This window comes from Daphnia pulex, chromosome 12 (assembly GCF_021134715.1).
Source record: "Daphnia pulex isolate KAP4 chromosome 12, ASM2113471v1".
Classification (NCBI taxonomy): Eukaryota; Metazoa; Arthropoda; class Branchiopoda; order Diplostraca; family Daphniidae; genus Daphnia; species Daphnia pulex.
The window spans coordinates 691,833-711,393 of NC_060028.1; the positions used below are offsets into that span (position 1 = coordinate 691,833).

The following is a 19,561-nucleotide window of genomic DNA, read 5'->3' on the forward strand; positions in this document are numbered from 1 at the left end:
CCAACTCCTGGATTCTATTCTCATCAGCCGGCAGTTCCAGCCACCATGGAACCAATCAACTACTCGACGTCCGCATCATCGACGTCGTCTCCACTTCAATCCGAATGGCTTGCTACCAGCTGTCCACAACACGTCGTTAGTCCCCAGTCCAACTACAATAACTCGGATGGAACGCATCAGCAACCACAGCAGCAAGACTATTCCTCCTACTACTGGAACAACTGGGATTACTCTCCTCCTTTCTATCCAACTTCTTTGACAAATTCGACTTTTTACTCCAACACTGTTCCTGATCCGTATTCTTCGTCTTACAGTTATTATTCACCTGAAACAACAAATCCGTATTATTATCAGTACTGCATGTAAATTTGATATTTGACGCATGATTGACAGACAGTCGAATAAATCACGATAAATATCTTAAAATCATTTTACCTTGTTTTAAAATGTTGGTGAATCACACGCTACCTATTAAACGGCTAACAAATAGTAGCGTACACAGGACACAAATGAATGCCAAGGGGTGGTCGGTTTTGCCTTTGTTTTTCATCAAATTTACTAGACAGATAATATATACTATACATTCCCGATCGAATTGATTTTTTTTTTCTATTTATTACCAGAAAAGACTCATTGCCATATTTAATCGAATAGTTCATTTTTCAAGTGGCCTCGGCAAAATAAACAAAAAGTCTACCGTCTCGAGAATGAACCGACATCAAAATAAATAGTAAGTGATTCAAATTTCCCGTTTTAAAAATATTCTATTAAAATTAAGCCCTCCCCCACTCACTCCCCCCGGAAGAAACTAAAATTATTTAAACTGTTGAGAACACCGCCAGAAATCCTGGGAATGTGACTTCATCGTCCGATGTAAATCTGACGAGTAATTCATTCGACGAGGAGGTGATGGTGAAAGGCATCGATTCATATCCGGATTTCTCGAGAAGCAGCCGTGAATTCACTGTAGACCCGTCGTACACCTACACAAATAATATGACGAGACAATCTTAAATTTTTCAAGTTTAAAATTTTTAGAAAGAAACGTAGCTCACGCACCAGGACAAAGTCGAACATTTCTTGAGTTTTAAAAAAGGCAAATAGAAGTTGAATTTTTGTTCCCGGTGAAGTGACGATATTCCAGCGGTAATCGTACGAATTTGGATAAGCCGCTGGATAGTTTGGACTTTCAATTTTCCCTGTTGTCCCCATAACTACCTCCTTGCCCATTGATATCTAAAATTTATCAGTGATTGACAAGGTATGAATAGAATATTTAACGATAAATAGATTTTGAGATGTGTGATGTTTTCTTACGGAGGCAACATCCCAGTGGGCTGTATTCCCTGAAGTGTATGATGTCGGCCGCGTAAATTTGATCATCACTTTGTGGCTAATCGAATACAAGATTTCACTAGTCGGCTGGCTAGATGAAACTTTTCCGTCGTACAACACCTGCCCTGTCGAGTTCCAACCGCCGTATACCTTTTCGCGCAAAATTAAGAGATGATTAGTATAATGTAGTCTTCAAATTGATGAACACATTCAGAAAAGGATACTCACTGTCATGATGAGTTGTTCTTGTCCATCACTAGTTGTGATATTCGTGCTGCGATTTCTTTTCAAAAAGATTCCTTTATCGCTTTGTTCGGCTTCCACAAACCAGATACATTCGGTTAAGTTGTTGATGTCAGAAAGACTAGTTGGCGATGAAACGACACCTATGTCATAGACGTAGCCTCCACATCCTACCATTGACAAAGTTAACACAATGATGGAATAACGAAAGAGTAAAAATTGAAACTTAAACAACTGTACCTGGAACGAACGGGTCCAGTTTCATGGACATCATGTCCATCTGAAAAACGAAGATATTTGATGAAATTGGACGATTATAAATTTGTTACAACGCTTACACTTGTATAATCTATGTCAATCATGAAGTTTCTATGGCAATGCGTAGCCGTGAACTCTATGTACAACTTGTTGGAAGATGATCGCATAGACAGAGGTTTTGTAGTTCCGTTATGAGACAAAAGAAGAGGACTCGTCAAGTAAGGTCCATCATAAATCTGTAAAAATATACATTCTTAAGGATTGATTTCAAACGAAGGTATTTTAGTTGAACCATTTATCCCAAAAAGACATACCTTTAACGACTGGTTCCTAAGATTAACGTATCTTTTAAAACTGAGCCAAATTGTGTGGTTTTTCTTCACCGATATCGATACAACTTTTTTGAAGACGAGATGGACATTATCCCTATGGCACATAATCATTTGCGAATTTAAATGCCCGGAAGAGGTTGTCATTTGGCTACATCTCTCATGCTGATGACTGCGATAATCTACAATTTCAGAAAACTATTTTATTATCAGGATAAAATTAAAGTTTAGATTTAAAAAATAATACGAGTGTGTACGTATATTACCGCAAGAGTCATCCTCATCCGAACGGTCAATGCAATCGTACTCTCCGTCGCACACTAAGGCATAGGGGATGCACTGCCGACCACATCGGAATCCATTTCGACACTATCATTCATTCATTAAATTGAAATTGATTAAGTGGTAGTGTACAACATCATTAACTTTATAGATCGATATCAGATGTCAAAAAGATACCGACTTACCTCCGTATTACAATACAGTTCATCATCTCCAACATATTCGCAATGTTGGATTCCATCGCAAATCCAACGAGACGGCTGGCATTCGTCATCACAGTAAAAATGATCACTTGGGCAATCATGTTGATTATTTTCAACAGCCGGATTGATTTGCGTGAATTCTATAAAAAACGCAAAATATAGTAGTGTTTAAAGTTGATTTAAATTACTATATTAAATTGTGATTTCGATAACCTCGGTCCACTGTGAAAATCTCCCATACAGTTGGTGATTTTGTCCAGGTGTCGTAGTACTCTGATGTAATTTGAATTTGGTAACTTCGGCATGGGTCCAACGGCACAAATCGACGAGGATACATATCAATCTTAGAAAAAAACAGTGAGAATATGTTGGTTTCCTCTGCCTCCCCGTGATAAAAACTGCGGATCTGACGGAACACGCTGGTATTTTCAGCGCTCTCCTCGCCTTCCTATTTTTAAATAAAAAAACTTTGTAAAATTACGTACATAAGCAAATGTTAAGATCAAATTCTACTGGAAATATCTCTAGATGAAGCGCAGTCAGTTCTGGTGCACATTCAGAATTGTCCTTCCATTTTAAAGTCAAGGAAGTGGAATCTGCTTCAAAACTTAATAACGATTCCATGCTTATTGTTGAGTTATCGTTCTACGAGAAAAAAAAGAAATTGAAATGTTATTTTAAACGTTGAAAATTCTCAATTATCTTTTATACTCAACTGCAGGTGGGACAACGATTTCGGCAAATAATGGTTTGCCTTTGAACGATTGATAATTTGGCACAACTTCGATTGTGTACATGTGACATTGAATGGGAACTTCTTTCAGTTCGAAGTGGCAAGTTTTCCCGCTGAATTTCGACGCAGGCGAGGAAAGGACGATGGAGAATGTGGCGTTGAATCTTTTCAAACATTTCTGGGGAATGGCCAAGTAATTTTCACCCGTAGACGGCTGCTTCGGGCTAGAATCGTAAACTCGAATCCAAAATCCAGAACTGAATTTGATACAATCAACTGAAAGTGGGGTCCACTCGATTTGGAGTGAGTTGTTCTCGCCTAACGTAGCTTCAATTTTCCCAGAAGGATTTATGTAATTATTTTCTAAATTTAAAAAAAAAAAAAACAACAATACTAATCACGATCTCTTTCATCATGTAAAATAAAACTACAAGAAAAATACCTGCATGATTGATGTCCAACAAGGTGGCCAAAGAACATTTGACTGCTCCCCTCAAATAGAGTATTGCATTTTGGTTTTGTTTCAGATCAGCTTCAACTTTCGTAATTAAAATCAAAGAGCCAAGTGTTACTACATGAATATACTAATTAAATAGAAAAATTAAGCTCGTTTACCGGATCGGACAGTCGAGTTCTTGGAAGAATCAAGCGAAGCAGACAGCGCCAGAATTTCAGTCAATTCTTCTTCTGTTTTCTTATTTGCGACGATAGAAATTAAACCTCGTACGACCGTCTCTAATTTTTCGAGGCGCTCCCGCAGATGCCGGCACTCCGCTGGGTTGCATTCCGAATTCGCCCATACATTACTGGTGCAGCTGATCACAAGGATCCCTAAAATTATCTCAAAATACCATCCCATGATTAATCACTTCCAACACTTTACTTGAGGAGGTATTTCAACACGTCAGTACGCCACCAGGAAAGCACTGCAACTTTTCAACCGATGACAAACTGTAGCGCACATTTTATATGCAACTGATTTTATTACACGCGCAGCTACAGACAGCAGCAAAACTGTCATAGCTAATTCTTATCAGAAATGCGTAGGAATTGAATTACAGCCTGCAGCCTAGCTATTTTTCATAATAAGCGGTTCAAGCTTAAATGATATCCCTCCCGTTTCATAGCTAAAATCTGCATTTGTTTATTTGTCTCGTCTGTCGATTGACTTGGTCAGGAACACGATATTTACATTGGCTCATATTTCTAATAATAAACACGTACGAGATATTTTAACGCCTAGAAAAAATCAGAAAAAGAATTCGAAATCAAATTGAGTGTGCTCATGTGTTTGCTATGAGAAAAAACAAAAACGTGAGCTTATTTTTACTATGGGTGATTCTGCTGGGACATGCAAGTCCTGGATAAACAGTAAAAACGACAAAAATAAAACTTTAATATATCATAATAAGGGGATGGTCTCTATCTAGAAATAAAACACGAGGTAGTGAAACAAACTAAATGAAACAAAAGTGGGTACCTCAGTTGATCATCTGTCTTCTAATGTTGGTCCTTGGCTGAGAAGACCGATAAAGACACAAGCTTGCTGCTGTGGCAGTTTTGCACTGCTGGTACCCGATGAGAAGGTTAACTTCAAACTACTTCAATCAGCAACAATCTGTGCTTCAGATTTTAACCAGTTTGTTGCTTCCAACTATTCTGTTACTTAAAATTTCTTGAATGTTCAGTGAATTTTACGAGGAAATGGTCGTAGAGCACGTGACCTAACGCTAAAATTCTTACAGCAAGTGACTAATTACATGTTATTAACCTTGAAATATCTAAAATGTGTATGCCCGTCGAACGTTATTCTTATTCTTGTCGTAGGCAGCTGTTAAGTTTCTATTTCTACTCCTAAAATCCTAATAGCAAACTAGTTTACTGGCACCAAATCTAGCACTAGCTGTTCTCCAAAATTCCATTTGCATCTAGTTCTGCTGTCGTCTGCTTTGCAAACTCCTTCACTGAAAGCAACGATAATGGCGCCCAAAAGTTCTATCGATTATTCGCTCGAATCGAATCGGTTGCATTTTAATTTTTAAGTCAATAAAATATTTTTTAAAAATGAAATTACAATCTGTAAGAAAGAAAAAAACATTTGGAATAATTAATCATCACACGGAATTTAATTCTTTCAAGCGGGGAAATAATGCAAAAAACTCTCAGGTACGAACCGATATCAAGATGAATATCAAGCGCTAAAAATAACATATAAATGACCCCATTAACATTGAGCCTCCAACCCCCATATTAAAAAATAAAAACAAACCATTTAAACCGATTTAAACGGTCGAGAACAAAGCCAGAAACCCCGGAAAAGTTGTGTCATCGTCGTCCGATGTAAATCTGACGAGTAATTCATTCGATGAGGAGATGATGGTGAAAGGTGTTTTGGCCAATCCGGATTTCTCCAGAAGCAGCTGGGAATTTACTGCAGACCCGTCGTACACCTAATTAAACGGTGACATCCTCCTAATTGTTAAATTTGTTTCATTATAGAAAATACAGGATAGCTCACGCACTGTGACAAAGTCGAATTTCTCTTGGGTTTTAAAGAAGGCAAATAAAAGTCGAATTTTCGTGCCCGGTGAAGTGACGATATTCCAGCGGTAATCGTACGAATTCGGATAAGCCGCTGGATAGTTGGGACTTTCAATTGTTCCTGACGATCCCACAATTATCTCCTTGCGCACCTTCATCTATATTTATATGACGTCAATGAAGTACAATTAAAATTAGTCTCAAATTGAAGTATTACATTTTTTATCAGATTTGTGCTGTTGTGCACATCTTTCTAGTCATTCTTACAGTAGCAACACTCCAGCGGGCTGTGCTGTTGGACACTTCCGTCGGCTGTGGAAACCTGATTATCATTTTACGACTGATGGAATACAGGATTTCACTTGTCTGTGGGTTAGATGAAACGTCGTACAGCACTTGCCCTGTCGAGTTCCAACCGTCGTATACCTTTTATTAGCGTATGGTTTGTGCAAAAATGAGAGATGTGAAAATATAGCTTTTATAATTGATAAACAAAATTAGAAAAGAATGCTCACCGTCATGATGGGTTGATCTTGATCATCGTTACCAGCAGTGACGTTTGCAATGCGATTTCTTTTTAAAATAATTCCCGTTTCACCTTGTTCAGCTTCCACAAACCAGATACATTCGGTTATGCTGTCGTTAACCGAAAGATTATTTGGCGAGAAAACGACACCTTTCTCGTAGACGTAGCCTCCGCATCCTACCATTGAATAAGTCTGCATATATAAGTAAAAACAAAGAAAGTAATGAAAAGGAAACCCGCTTAAACCTGGAAAGAACGGCTCCAGCTTCATGGGCACCATATCCATCTAAACAGGGCAACAAAAGTTTGAAACATTGAGATGATATACATTTACTATCGCCATACTTACGCTCGTATAATCGATATCAATCACAAACATTGCTGGGCAATACATTTCTGGAAACTCTATGTACAAATTATTAGAAGATGACCGCATAGACAAAGGTTTTGTTGATTCGTTATGAGACAATAGTAGAGGACTCGCCCAGTAAGGTCCGTCATAGATCTGTGCAAAAACTTTTCTTAATGATAGGCTTCCGACGTCGGTAAATGATAAATCTTTAGTTGTACATGTACAATCTATGTATGTATGTATGTAATGTACAGTCTAAAAATATCGTACCTTTAAAGTCTGGTTTCTTTCGTTTCTATAGCTATTAAAACTGAGCCAAATTGTGTGATTGGTTGGCACAGATACCAACACCACTTTTTTCGAGACAAGCTGGACATTACGATTGCACATTATCATTTCCGAATTTAAATGTCCTGTATAGTTGGTCAGCTGGTTACAACTTTCTTGCTGATTTCTGAGATAATCTACAGTTTCTCAAAACAGTTGTCTTAGAAAAAATTGCGGAGAATGGTACCTGTTGAAGTTTTTTAAAAATGATTATTATATAAAATAAAATATGTACCACAGTCATTTTCGTCGGAACCGTCAACACAATCGATAAATCTATCGCATACATAGGAAGAAGGGATGCACTGCCGGCCACATCGGAATTCACAATTCTGCATCATTATCAAAGTGAACAGTGATTAGTAGAACAACAATATTTTATAAATCAAATTCTAAATGTGTTTTTTAAATAACAATCGGCTTACTTCATCACTGTGACAATTCAATTCATCATCCACCGAATTACAGTCACGAGTTCCATCGCAAATCCAACCGAATGATCGGCATGAGCCGTCGCATTTAAATGCATCAATTTGGCAATCATATGGATTGTGTGTCGGATTCATTTGGGTGAATACTTGAGTATATCGAAATATTTTAAAGAATGAGTTTAATGTGTATAAAGATCTACTAATATCGTCTGTACCAGGCTCTTCCGTGAAAGTCTCCCATACAGACGGTGCTCTGGTCCAGGTGTTGGAATACTCTGATTTTATTTCAATTTTGTATCTTCGACATGGGTCCAACGGCACCCATTCAACAGGACAATAAGTTTGATTTTCTGGAAGTGACAGCGAGAATACGTTGGTTTCCTCTGTCGGTTGTTTGAGACAATTTCGTGGAATCTGTAGCGACATGGTCGCATTACCAGCGTTTTCCATACCGTCCTAATATAAGAACCAAAGTAATAACATGTAGAAAAAGAAGAGAAGATTTTAATTCAAGGTTACTGGAAATATCTTTAAATAGAGCGAAGTCAGCTGAGGTGTACACCCAGAATTATCTTTCCATTTTAGAGTAAATAAACTGGAATTGGATCCAACACTTATTAACGATTCCAAGCTTTTTGACGAGTTATCGTTCTGCAAGAAAAACAAACAAACAATTTAATTACTAATTTAGTTGCTGAAATATTAAAATCATCTTGTTTACTTAACTGCAGGTGGGATAACGATTTCGGTAAATAATGCTTTGCCTTTGAGCGATTGATAATTTGGCACAACTTCGATTGTGTAAACCCGACACTGAATGAGAACATCATTCAGTTCGAAATGGCAAGTTTTCCCGCTGAATTTCGACGCAGACGAGGAAAGGACGATGGAGAATGTGGCGTTTGCCCGTTTTTTCAAACATTTCTGGGGAATGGCCAAGTAATTTTCGCCGGTGGACGGCTGCTTCTGGCTCGAATCGTATACCCGAATCCAAACGCCAGAACTGAATTTGATGCAATCAACTGAAAGTGGAGTCCACGCGATTTGGAGCAAGTTGTTCTCGCCTAAAGTAGCTTCGATTTTCCCAGACGGATTTATTCCATCATTTTCTATAAAAAAAAAACAAACAAAAACAATTAGACGAACGCGATCTGTTGTGATATACAATAAAATGAGAACACTAGGAGGAAATACCCGATCGATTGATGTCTAGTTGGTTGGCCAAAGAACATCTGACTGCTCCTCTCAAATGGAGTATGGCATTTTGGTTTTGTTTCTGATCGACTTCAACTATTATTATAGTAAAATTCAAAGCGCAAAGGGTTACTATATGAACACTTACTAAATAGGAAAATTAAGTACGTTTACCGAGTCGGACAGTCGAGTTCTTGAAAGAATCAAGCGAAGCAGACAGCGCTAGAATTTCAGTCAATTCTTCCTCTGTTTTCTTGTTTGCGACGATGGAAATTAAACCTCGTACGACCGTCTCTAATTTTTCGAGGCGCTCCCGCAAATGCCGGCACTCCGCTGGGTTGCATTCCGAATTCGCCCAAACATTACTGGTGCAGCTGATCACAAGGATCCCTAAAATCATCTCAAAATACCGTCCCATGATTAATCACTTCAACAATTTGTCAAGTAACAATAAACTAAAGTAGGTACTATTCCATCTCGCCAGAAAGCAAATTAGAATGTTACACTGTCCTTGTCAAACTGACGACAATCTGTAGCCCACACTTTTGCATTGAAAGCTGATTTCCTAGTACTCGTGCAGCTACAGATAGCAGCATCTATCTACCAAGCTAATTCTTATCAGAAACGAGTAGGAATTGAATTACAGGAATTTGAGCTTGCCAAAAGGGTAAATGTAGCGATTCAAACGTAAATAATATCCCCGTCGCTATAGTAGCTTCCATTTCATGGCAAGCGTCTGCATTTTATTTACTTTTCTAATCTTTCGATCGACTTGGATGGAACAAGTTATCTTGGCTCATATTTCTTACTAGTGAAAACGCACGAGATATTTTATCGCCCAGCAAAAACCAAAAAGAATTTGTGAACAAAATGTGTTTGATATGAAAAATAACAAAAAATGAAACCCAATCATGCAATCAAAAACAAAAGCGCAATTCCGGTCAACAAACGCATGCGGATGTCTAGGGTTTGACAACGTACCCGTCACAAATAACTTCAAAACAAGGAGCTATTACTCGAATGGATCAGAAATCTAATAATTTTTTCGTTTTTCAGACGTGGTGGCCGAGTGGTTAAGGCGACAGACTGCTAATCTGTTGTGCTCTGCACGCATGAGTTCGAATCTCATCCACGTCGATAATACAACATCATATTTTATCTTTTTGTATTTCTATCTTAATGCAATTGACCCCTCTCACTATTGTATAAAAAGGAAAAAATAGCGTAAGTATTGCACGTTACTTTATGTCAAAAGACCCGACCAAAACGACCGTGCCCCCCTTCGTCGACTGTGCCGAGCTATTGCTGAGTAGTAATAATCTGGTGGATGTCAAATGTATCGAAAAAAAGAAAAGGATATGACAGTCTATGTTACGCCAAATCAAACATAGCAAACTCGACGAGATAATTAGTCTGCCCTGCCAGAAAACGTAACAAAACATTTTTAACGATCACGATCAGATCTTAATTTCAGGTTGCCATAAAAGAAGTGAACGTTTTTAGACATTTTCAAAATGTTTACGATTCAGCATATGCAAAATTTTAAGTATGATATGAGCAATTTCACATTTAACCTAATACTTAATTCTACAACAATCAAAATGGTCTTACCTTGAAGCTCTAATAGTGCTGGTTAAGTTTGGTGCCGGAAATAGTTTTCCATGGTGGGGATGAAGAGTGGTATTTTTCCCCAGCTACACATTTGCAAAAAAGATCTGGTGGATCTGTTTATTTCTGCTGGATCTACCTAGCAGGGAGGAGAGCCTATGTCATTTTTCACAAGACTTGCAAGATTACTGAGCTGAAAAATAAATACCAAAAATAGGTAACTGTATCACTATACATCATTTAGAACAGTAAGGGGGGGGGAGAATAGTTGAACAAATGAAATTAAGCAAAAGTGTGTACCTCATTTGATCATGTCTTCTAAAGTTGTTGGTTGAGAAGAATAACGATAAAGACACAAGCTTTCTTCTGTGGCAGTCTTGCACTGCTAGTACCATATGAGGCAGTTAACTTCAAACTTCATGATCCATCAACCATCAACAAACTGTGCAACAGATTTCACACATTTTAACCAATTTGTTGCTTCTAACTATTCTTGAATGTTCGGTAAATTTTATGAAAGGCAGTGACCGCACGTGACCTGCTAAAATCTAAAATTCTCATCTAGCAAAAAAAAAAGAGGTGACTAATATTATGTTAATACCTTAAAATAATAACTAAAATATGTATCCACGTACGTTATTCTTATTCTTTTGACTTTTGGTAGGCAATCCTAAACTACGAATATAAGTATTTTTACTGTATCTCATTTCAGTCAAGTTACGTCTGCTTTGTTATTGTTACCGTAACAGACGATGATGGCGCCAAAAAGTCCAATCGATAGTTTGCTCAAATCGATTACATAATTTTGCATTACAAAACTGACACAATAAAAATTCTGATAAATTTCTATTTTTATTTTTTCTCGAAATAAAATGACAGGTATGGCTAAAAAGTAACGAGTAAATTTGCCACTGATCAAAAGTGTTCCCATCAAACAACAAACTCCCCGGCTGCGGCTGCTAGGCTGCAAAAATGATTTAAGAAAACCTCAACTGATGATGCGGAAAAAATAGCATTAATAATGCGATCCGGGCGGCAGGAACGGGTTAGTACTCAAAATTTACAAAAGAAAGCAGTTTGTATTGCCCAACATAAACAAATTAACCAACCATTAAGGGTTATTCGATTCGAACTGCCAATTCTTTTCGATACCCATCGCTATCCAGCTGTTCAAATCTTTCTTCGCAATCTTTGTGCAGATTAACAAAACGATTTTCTGAAGAGGATTGTTCTCTTGCATCAACACATCGATTCCCTTTTTAGTGACATAGCAACACCCAATCATTTTCAAGCGCTAAAGATTACGAAAAGAGTGTAGGTCATTGGCCTTTTGCAGAATCGCATCAGTAAGAGTATAACAGGCCTCTAAATGAACAATAGCAAGCAACGGGGACCTTACTACTGACCTTACTAACTGCAAGCGGGGAAAATTAACGGCGACTTTATGTTTTTGGCTGTACTAATCATCGCGTTTCACTGGAATAAAGGGGATGAAAATATGGTAGTAAATCGCTTACCTTTCAATGGTCTTCAAGACTGAATCGTAGAAAATGCCGGACTTCTTTGAATCATTTATCTAATGATAAATGTTTAGCAACAAGCTTGGAGAAAATGGTGTCCAGCATACCAACTATTAGTTTGTGAGGCAGTGCAAGTCTGGGGTCAGCTTCTAGTAAATGTAGTTCGAACGGTAAATGTAGTTCGAACGCCATGTTGATAGATGTCTTCCTTTTTTTAGTGCGAATCACTGGCGAGTGGGAAAACCAAATGAAGGAATTTCTCGATTTCAGGATAGGCGAGGTCAGCGAAGAATAATGGCTGGACTAAGTTTTGAATGTTTCTTTACCAGTTGATCCAAACCCGGCTTTGAACATCGGATTCATCTTGACTTACATTGGCCAAATCTTGTGTGTTTGTTCGGTGTTTCTGAATTCTGAAGTAGACACATTATTCAATGTTTAAATAATACAAGAACAAATTAAGGAGATTACTAACCCCGTACTTTTTTGTGGTCAAAAAGATCAAACTGTGCCAGTGATCGAGGATTGATGAAATTAATCCGCAAAACGGTGACTGCGTGACTGAGATATTCCATTTGGGCAGAGGGATCGCTCGGACGATGAACAGCTTCCCAAGGTGTAAGCTTATACACAGATAAAAACTTAATTCTCTCTTCTTAACTTAAGAGTGGCCATCTGCCAGCAAGCTGTAAATCCCACATTCAGACTTCAGATGTTGTATGTTTTACCTATTGTTGTCACCCCAGAATAAAATTCTGAATATTGAGTTTAGGCTTTCCAAATCCAGAAACACCTTCGCTGATGAATGTGATGGATCCAAATAAGGCAGTGTTAATAACAATGACTCACTCCACATCCTATGAGTTATTAAAAGTAATGAATTTCTTCTGTGAATTGAAATTTTTATACCGTTACCAATATCTTTGTGACTGTAGGATGATGGGTACAGCAGTAGGCCTACAGGGGATATTTTGCGGGTGGAGTCTCACAGAAAGATTTGTTGGCACAAGCGATAGGCTGTAAAAATTAAAACAATTACTTCAATCTTACTAATACCTTAACCAGCAGCAACAATCTAATGAAATTGGTTTGTTTCAATTAACAAAACCAATTTCAGGGTCTCAACCAGTTCTTTAACATCTGTTACAAATTTATCAAGGGTCGACTTAAGCATGACTTTAGCCACACAGCATTGTACCATAAATCCTACAAATAATTCGTGTCTTTATCTTCATTAACATTGAAGTCCCTACGTCCCTACCAGAAATTGCTTTCACAAAAAGCACATTGTGGGCCAATGCGAGTGGACAAGAATGATTTAAATGGACAGGCAAGTTACCAAAGCAATTGATCTTAACGGATCTTTGATGGGACTGTAGTCAATATATTCATGATATCTTGATAAGAATAGCATAATCATTAATAGTAAAGAAAACTCCAGCTTCCGCTGAAAACAAATTTACCTTGGCCATTAAGCGCCTTTAATCTTTTGAAACATGTTTCGACTTAGCAGCAGAGCCCAAACAATGGCGGAGGCGGAGGGTGGTGGCACTGGTGGCTGGTTGGTTGAGCAGAGTCTGGAGACATCAATCCATCATAGTTCAAATGTTTGCTGCTAGATGTCAGTTTTTTCCCTTCTGGCGCATTATTTGAATTAATGAAAATGAAAAACTGATTTTTTCACGAAAGGAAATAACAGGTTATTTGAGTGGCCCCTGAATAAATCTTTTACATTGAATCTTATGAACACTCGAAAGGAAAAAAAGGCAAGACCGACCCAACAAAATGCGATCAGGACGTGTTACGAATTGTGTCCCATTCATTCCCGGGAAATTATTTAAAACAAAATTTGGTCTAGATTACAGACTTGACCATTGTTTGTATTTGTAAAATGTAACGAGAATTAGATACTGATTGAAATGCTCCCATGAAACAAAGCTAATTTATTTAAGAATACCTCACAACATTCCTCAACTGATGATGCGGAAAAGTGAGCATTTCGATCCGGGCGAAAGGAATGGGTTAGGAGACGAAATGTACAAAGTAAAGGAAGGCTTTTTATTCCCAACATAAACAAATAATCCAACTAAGGGTCAGCACTTAATCTGAACTCCCAATTCATTTCGGTCGCCATCGCTTTCCAGTTGTTCACATCTTCGTCCGTAATATTTCCGCAGCGGGAGAAACCGATTACCTCGAGGGGATTATTCTCTTGCATGAAGACATCGATTCCCTGTTTTGTGACGGAGGTACAGCGATCAATACTCAAGAACTCAAGATTACGAAAAGAGTGTAGGTCGTTAGCCTTTTGCAGAATCGCATCAGTAAGAGTATTACAGTAACCTAAGCTAACAGAAGAGAGTGACGGGGACGACAACAACTTCAACAAATTTTCAGGAGAAACGAGCGAATGTTGGTCATTACTACCGCCGTCTAAACGTAACTTCCTGAGATGCATTAATACGGGGATTTTCGTGTTTACCTGTGCCCGTTCTAGATTTGCAACCCGGGGCAACTCACGGCTTCTACTAAGACTCAAAGTGTGCAGATTGGGACAAAATCGGATAATTGCCGAAATATCAATGTCCAGGACGCGTCCTTCTATTTGGAGTAACGTCAACGATTTACCAAAGGATTTCAGAAGTGGAAGAATGCCTCGGTCAAACGTGACGCTTTCATCGAATCTATTCGAAAACCCATTGTCAAGATGGATACTTAAGACATAGAGCGTTTTGAGTGAAAGGATGCTTAAAAGATCAGCATTCTTAATTCCTCCAGGCAGTATTAGATGTAAATCCGTAATATAAGGACACAAGAGCAACGACTGCCCAAGAGTGCCACTTCTATAGAATCTCTGCATGAAACATTCGTAAGAGAGCAACGACAACGAGTATTGTTTGGGGGTGTTGGGTATCTTTTGATCTAACGCAGTTTCTGCTATAGAAGCCAAACCTTCAACAAGAGACTCGTGGTACAGGATCTTTAATAAAGGTAAATTGTCAAGGGCCATTCGAATTCCTCGGTTTGTTATGGGGTTACGATCCACATTCACTACGCGAAGTCGTTTGCAGTTTCCCACCACACATAGCCCGTGAATTCCAGCATCTGACACCTGGTTGTTTGGAGCAGAAAGATCCCTTAAAAACAATAATGAAATAATAAGGGAATTAAAATGAATAGTTTGTTACAGGTTAAGTATTTATTGGTTTTTTAGTTATTACCTTAAATCTTTGCAATGTGTTCCGAGAAAATGAAATAAATCATCTCCTGACAACGTTGATGTTTATCACACTGTCGATGTCTAGTACTTGCAGGTTTGAAAAATTCGGAATGAAATCCAAAAAATCAGAGTTACAAAAACTGCGATGACCCACCCACAATTTTTTCAGGTGCTGCAAATCAACGAAGATTGAAATATTAAACAAATTTTAAACTGGTTTACAGAAAACTTATCACCTTGCATCTGACTGAAGCGAGTGCAAAAATGTAATGGAAATCACTTCCCAATGAGTATAAGGATAAATCCAGAGTAGAGAGGCGCGGTGTTATGATTTGATGAAGAAACTTTTCGGCTTGTGTAACATCTAGAGGTTTTTTACTTTGGGTGATAATTTCGGTAAGTGCGTCCAACAAAACTGAGGCTAAATTTTTAGAAATGAATTACAGTGACGAATAATTCTGGAAATAAAATGTGTGAACTTTAAATAAATCACCACTTACGCAATTGGTGAATGGGATTTGTTGTGTTTTCTCCGACACCGATGGCATCCGCGTCGTCCACCTGTTCACTAATTTCCGTTCCGTTACAAAATTTATCCATATTTCGCGAAATATAAGCTAGGCAGATAGCTTTCAGCGAACCAGCACTCTTCTTTTGGGGCATTTTGGCAGAATAGTTTCGAACTAGATGAAGATCTAAGTGGAAAGAAAATGAAAATCCCTTTTAGTATCCAAAACCCTTTAAAAATGCAATGGAACACACTAAAGGTTCTCAAGGGCCGTTTTGTCGATGGGGAGAACGGTAAATGTTGCACGGTGAAGCACGAGAAAATATTCAAGGATCCCTGAGTGGCCCTTGAGCGTATCCTGTCATGAATTAAATAAGACGACATTCGTCTACATTTTAGTCTTACAATTCTTACACGATTAAGTTTGTAAATATGGCTCGCTTCTCCTGGTTCCGTAATAGAAGGTCTCCGATCAAAATTTTATTGTTAGAGGCACCAAAAAATCAAATCATAAAGAAGGGGTTTTAAGTGAAAAATAAAATTAGCATTGAAAAGGTTTCGACCAAGTTACAAATGTTAACTTTGCTAGATCAATCCCTATAATGGCCATGCATTTACTTTAACCAATGAAAAGAAACTACAAGCAAACTAAGCACTACTAATAACACTGTTTCAGATTTTACTATATCACCATATGTAGGCCAGACCTTCGTCCCAAGGTAGCTAACTAGTTGGAGTGAGCCTAATCCCTTTTTCTAGATCTCCTGCGAAGTAATGAAAAAGTTGTTGTAACATTAGTTGGTGGTTTTACCATTTAATATAGTTTTTAATTTTAACAAAAACAAATCCATTACCTGGGCTATTTATTTTCAATGGCCGTAAAACATCAGGGTGGCAAACAGTGAAACAGAGGACACAATATATGGGATTAATTTGTTAGAACTTGTGATGAATTGCCGAATTTCCTAACAAGTAAAATGCTCTGTGAAGACGAATATTGTTTGTGCACGTGCATCAGAACACGACGAGTAACAATTGCTAATTATTACAGATTTGCAGTTTTTCTACATGTATCTAAACAAATTTTCAAACTTTAGCAACGTGCTTCGATTTCTAGAACTTTTTCGTCGACTGCTGCCGTAAGCCTGTAACCATAGTAACGCCATTGTCCAATTCCGCATGTGTTTAGTAAACACTCGTTACCTTGTACAACCATGCTTGTAAAAACATGTTTGACTAATTTATTATAGCTGTTTAAACTAGTTTATTGTTTTACCTAAACACACAGGTTGTAACAACTGACACAGTGACACCTCATTTTCTTTAAAAATTGAGAATTTTTCTTTCTGAATCAAGAATGACAAAACCTGATTGCCTATCGTCTGATGTAGTAGCAGTAAAAAGGAAACCCCCCAAAACTAAAAAAATAAAGTATTTTTTTTTCACTTAAACTTGCAGGTTGTACCAACTGACACCTCATTTCATCTTCAAGGATTCTGGAACTTTTCTTTCTGAATGAAGAATGGAACTATGCAAGAATGACCAACCTGATGACCAATCGTCTGATGTAGTATAGAAAGTAAACCCCCCAAAACTAACATAGAAAAAAAACCTGTTGCTTCAAACAGGTTTTAGGCTACTTGCTAATTCTATTCCAAACTGGCAAACTCCTCGAAGGAAAAAAAAGAGTTCAAATGTTGATTTTTGCCCCGCCCACTTTTGCACGACGCACCTCCCAGTGTTACTCTCTGCCCGACTTTCAGACTGACTGCGTTCGAACAGTGCAACCAAATATCGTTAGGTGACCGGTCATCATGAAATCGGCGGTATATTTATTTCCAGAAACCCAAAATGGATTAAATTTTTGATTGATTAATTTTGTTTAAATCAATTTTGGCAGGTGTCTTTGTGTTGTCTGTTGGCCGTTTCCGTAGTCATCACGTGGGCCTACCCGACGACCGAAGTAGAAAACCGGAATTACCGGATGGATGTTAACTCCACCGTTGAGGAAGACTACGGATGGTACGCTCCCGTCGCCATGTTATTCACACCGTTATCAAAAGAATCAGCCAAAGGCAGGTGGAATGCCATCCGGCCAAGGGTACCCTTCAGCTGGCGGAACGCCAATCCGTGGCATGGCCTTTCAGAAAGAAATCGTCCGTCCGACTCCAACGACAGCCAACTGTCTCGAATAATCGATTCGATTATGGAAACCGGAGCCGTTTACCTGCCCAAGAAATCCGTCAGCAGTCTTGACACCAACAGCCAGTTTATGTCGACAGGTATTTCTAAAATTTAACAAATGATTTAACTCTCCAAAATGATGATAATGTTTACACTAATTGTGCAGGCGGAATTGCTGAACCTAGAAATCCGCAATTCGGCATTAATATGGGTGCATTCAACAATAAAAAGAAACAGGCCTTCCCTTGGTCGAATGTAGCTGGAACTCCGGGAATACCAGGTATAATTAATTATTTCTTTTAAAATAATAATTAGCCAGAAAAATAAGCAATAAGAGATTTTTTTTAATTATCAGGTACTGATGGGGTAAATGGAGTTGATGGGAAAAACGGAAAGGATGGCAAAGATGGAGCAGTAGGGCCTGTTGGGCCGTCAGGAACAAAAGGAGAAACGGGTAAATTCAATTGAATTCAAAAGACGAATTGATTTAGGTGGATTTGAATTGTAATTTTTTGTGTTGGAAGGTTCGACTGGAAAAGACGGTCGTGATGGACTTTCCGGGCCGCCTGGAATGATAGGACCTATCGGACCACCGGGATTGCAAGGCATTCAAGGATTAACTGGGCTGCTAGGATCTGCAGGAGTACCCGGTTTGCACAAATTAATTCGAATAATCAATTAAACATTAATTCATTTAAACAATGTATTTTAGGAGAAATGGGGGAAGCGGGCAAAGACGGACGAGATGGATCGGATGGAATCAACGGCAAAGATGGGACTAACGGAGTACCTGGTCCTGCAGGTAGGAATCCTTGTCTTTCCTTATATCTTTGGTTAATTATTTAACTCATTTTTCTTTAATGTTTTAAGGACCTATTGGATCTAGCGGGAAAGATGCCAAGGACGGTAAAAACGGCCAAGCGGGCAAAGGAGGTCCTCCAGGTTGTTAACCTTTTTTTAAATCTTTTCTAAGAAACTCGATTAATTCCCGTTATTGTTCAAATCAAAGGTCTGATTGGTGTTGACGGGAAAGACGACCTTGTACTTGTACAGTTGCGGCCGCGGCCGCAATTGACCGCCAATGCCGGGTTTTTTTTTTTTTTTTTTTTTTTTTTTTTTTTTTTTTTTTTTTTTTTTTTTTTTTTTTTTTTTGGTAATTTTATTTTTTATTTTTTATTTTTTATTTTTTATAAATGAACTCGATAGCCTTGAAGTTATTCATGCGAGTAGTGTATGAATGCCGGTAGCGATAGCCCTAGATCGGTAGATGGGAGGCTGTGTTAGTTAGAGTGCAACTTTAGCCAACTTGCAGCTGTGTCATGCCCTTGGTCCACATTTTTATTTGTAGTTGTGTTTGATTTCGGAAAACGGATATTTCATCAAAGGACTGCTGAACGTGGGAAAGAAAAATTTCATCAGAATAATTAAAATCCCATATTTTCAGGATCCACTCGTACGGCAGTTTGTTTGAAAGTTTAGCAACGTTCTCATTACGAATGACATTTACTGATTTCACCATCACAATATATGAAGCATTAGGGCCGCGGCCAAATGGGTGGCGTCAGGGCCGCAGCTTAGCTCTCTCTGCAAGGTGCTCACGTAATCATCTGGCGCGATTAGTGAGTCGTGTACACATTCCATAATTCGCAACCAATGCTCACAATTTAATAACCAACATTGCAAATTAAATAGAGTAATTGGAAGAGTTTTCAATCGGGCGCACCTGGTTCACAGTAATTTTTTTTTTTTTTTTTTTTTTTTTGGGTT

The 19,561-nt window shown here is 38.2% G+C and overlaps 3 protein-coding genes and 1 non-coding gene across 13 annotated transcripts; 2 read left to right on the forward strand and 2 right to left on the reverse strand.

Annotated features, from left to right (window-relative positions):
- Positions 1-538: 538 nt before the first annotated feature.
- On the reverse strand, positions 539-13,471 carry LOC124208481. Of its 10 annotated transcripts, XM_046606236.1 has the most exons (22): positions 13,346-13,469; positions 12,798-12,899; positions 12,611-12,739; positions 12,358-12,505; positions 12,209-12,295; positions 11,880-12,109; positions 10,663-10,923; positions 10,366-10,555; positions 8,929-9,154; positions 8,755-8,850; positions 8,287-8,669; positions 8,080-8,211; positions 7,776-8,016; positions 7,555-7,706; positions 7,365-7,461; positions 7,073-7,266; positions 6,800-6,955; positions 6,697-6,736; positions 6,440-6,627; positions 6,192-6,350; positions 5,906-6,082; positions 5,491-5,833 (listed from the first exon to the last, which is right to left on the reverse strand). In XM_046606236.1, the coding sequence occupies exons 9-22, from the start codon at positions 9,152-9,154 to the stop codon at positions 5,666-5,668; spliced, it is 2,409 nt and encodes an 802-aa protein (XP_046462192.1). In that variant the 5' UTR covers positions 10,366-10,555; positions 10,663-10,923; positions 11,880-12,109; positions 12,209-12,295; positions 12,358-12,505; positions 12,611-12,739; positions 12,798-12,899; positions 13,346-13,469; the 3' UTR covers positions 5,491-5,665. The 10 variants fall into 10 exon arrangements, with proteins under 10 accessions (XP_046462187.1, XP_046462188.1, XP_046462189.1 ...); XM_046606231.1 differs by lacking the exons at positions 5,491-5,833; positions 5,906-6,082; positions 6,192-6,350; ... (9 more) ...; positions 8,755-8,850; positions 10,663-10,923 and adding exons at positions 539-983; positions 1,060-1,236; positions 1,318-1,485; ... (8 more) ...; positions 3,367-3,746; positions 3,826-3,921 and having other exon boundaries at positions 10,366-10,501; positions 11,990-12,295; positions 12,358-12,739; positions 13,346-13,471; XM_046606232.1 differs by lacking the exons at positions 5,491-5,833; positions 5,906-6,082; positions 6,192-6,350; ... (13 more) ...; positions 12,798-12,899; positions 13,346-13,469 and adding exons at positions 539-983; positions 1,060-1,236; positions 1,318-1,485; ... (8 more) ...; positions 3,367-3,746; positions 3,826-3,921 and having other exon boundaries at positions 11,880-12,009.
- Positions 9,810-9,891, forward strand: Trnas-gcu. Its single transcript has one exon. It is a non-coding gene; the product is annotated as a tRNA-Ser (tRNA).
- A 339-nt stretch (positions 13,472-13,810) lies between the features above and the next one.
- LOC124208835 lies at positions 13,811-16,909 on the reverse strand. The gene is made up of 6 exons (XM_046606713.1): positions 16,465-16,909; positions 16,302-16,374; positions 15,603-15,797; positions 15,339-15,523; positions 15,104-15,274; positions 13,811-15,019 (listed from the first exon to the last, which is right to left on the reverse strand). Exon 6 carries the CDS (start codon positions 14,890-14,892, stop codon positions 13,969-13,971), a length of 924 nt encoding a protein of 307 aa, XP_046462669.1. The 5' UTR covers positions 14,893-15,019; positions 15,104-15,274; positions 15,339-15,523; positions 15,603-15,797; positions 16,302-16,374; positions 16,465-16,909; the 3' UTR covers positions 13,811-13,968.
- A 105-nt stretch (positions 16,910-17,014) lies between these two features.
- LOC124209005 (collagen alpha-2(I) chain-like) lies at positions 17,015-19,031 on the forward strand. The gene is made up of 10 exons (XM_046606875.1): positions 17,015-17,189; positions 17,288-17,436; positions 17,511-17,892; positions 17,961-18,074; positions 18,150-18,248; positions 18,319-18,444; positions 18,507-18,596; positions 18,665-18,736; positions 18,804-18,882; positions 19,001-19,031. The coding sequence occupies exons 2-10, from the start codon at positions 17,425-17,427 to the stop codon at positions 19,029-19,031; spliced, it is 1,005 nt and encodes a 334-aa protein (XP_046462831.1). The 5' UTR covers positions 17,015-17,189; positions 17,288-17,424.
- The last annotated feature ends 530 nt before the right edge of the window (positions 19,032-19,561 follow it).

Bases quoted from the DNA above. Each gene is read 5' to 3' on its own strand.
- LOC124208481 (XM_046606228.1), bottom strand. From the start codon at position 9,172: ATGGGACGGTATTTTGAGATGATTTTAGGGATCCTTGTGATCAGCTGC. The intron at 2,791-2,863 runs GTTATCGAAATC...CGTTTTTTATAG, and splicing joins GATTTTCACAGTGGACCGAG to AATTCACGCAAATCAATCCG. The intron at 984-1,059 runs GTGCGTGAGCTA...TTATTTGTGTAG, and splicing joins AAATGTTCGACTTTGTCCTG to GTGTACGACGGGTCTACAGT.
- LOC124208835 (XM_046606713.1), bottom strand. From the start codon at position 14,892: ATGGCCCTTGACAATTTACCTTTATTAAAGATCCTGTACCACGAGTCT.
- LOC124209005 (XM_046606875.1), top strand. The intron at 18,249-18,318 runs GTAAATTCAATT...TTGTGTTGGAAG, and splicing joins AGGAACAAAAGGAGAAACGG to GTTCGACTGGAAAAGACGGT. The intron at 18,883-19,000 runs GTTTTTTTTTTT...TGAACTCGATAG, and splicing joins CAATTGACCGCCAATGCCGG to CCTTGAAGTTATTCATGCGA.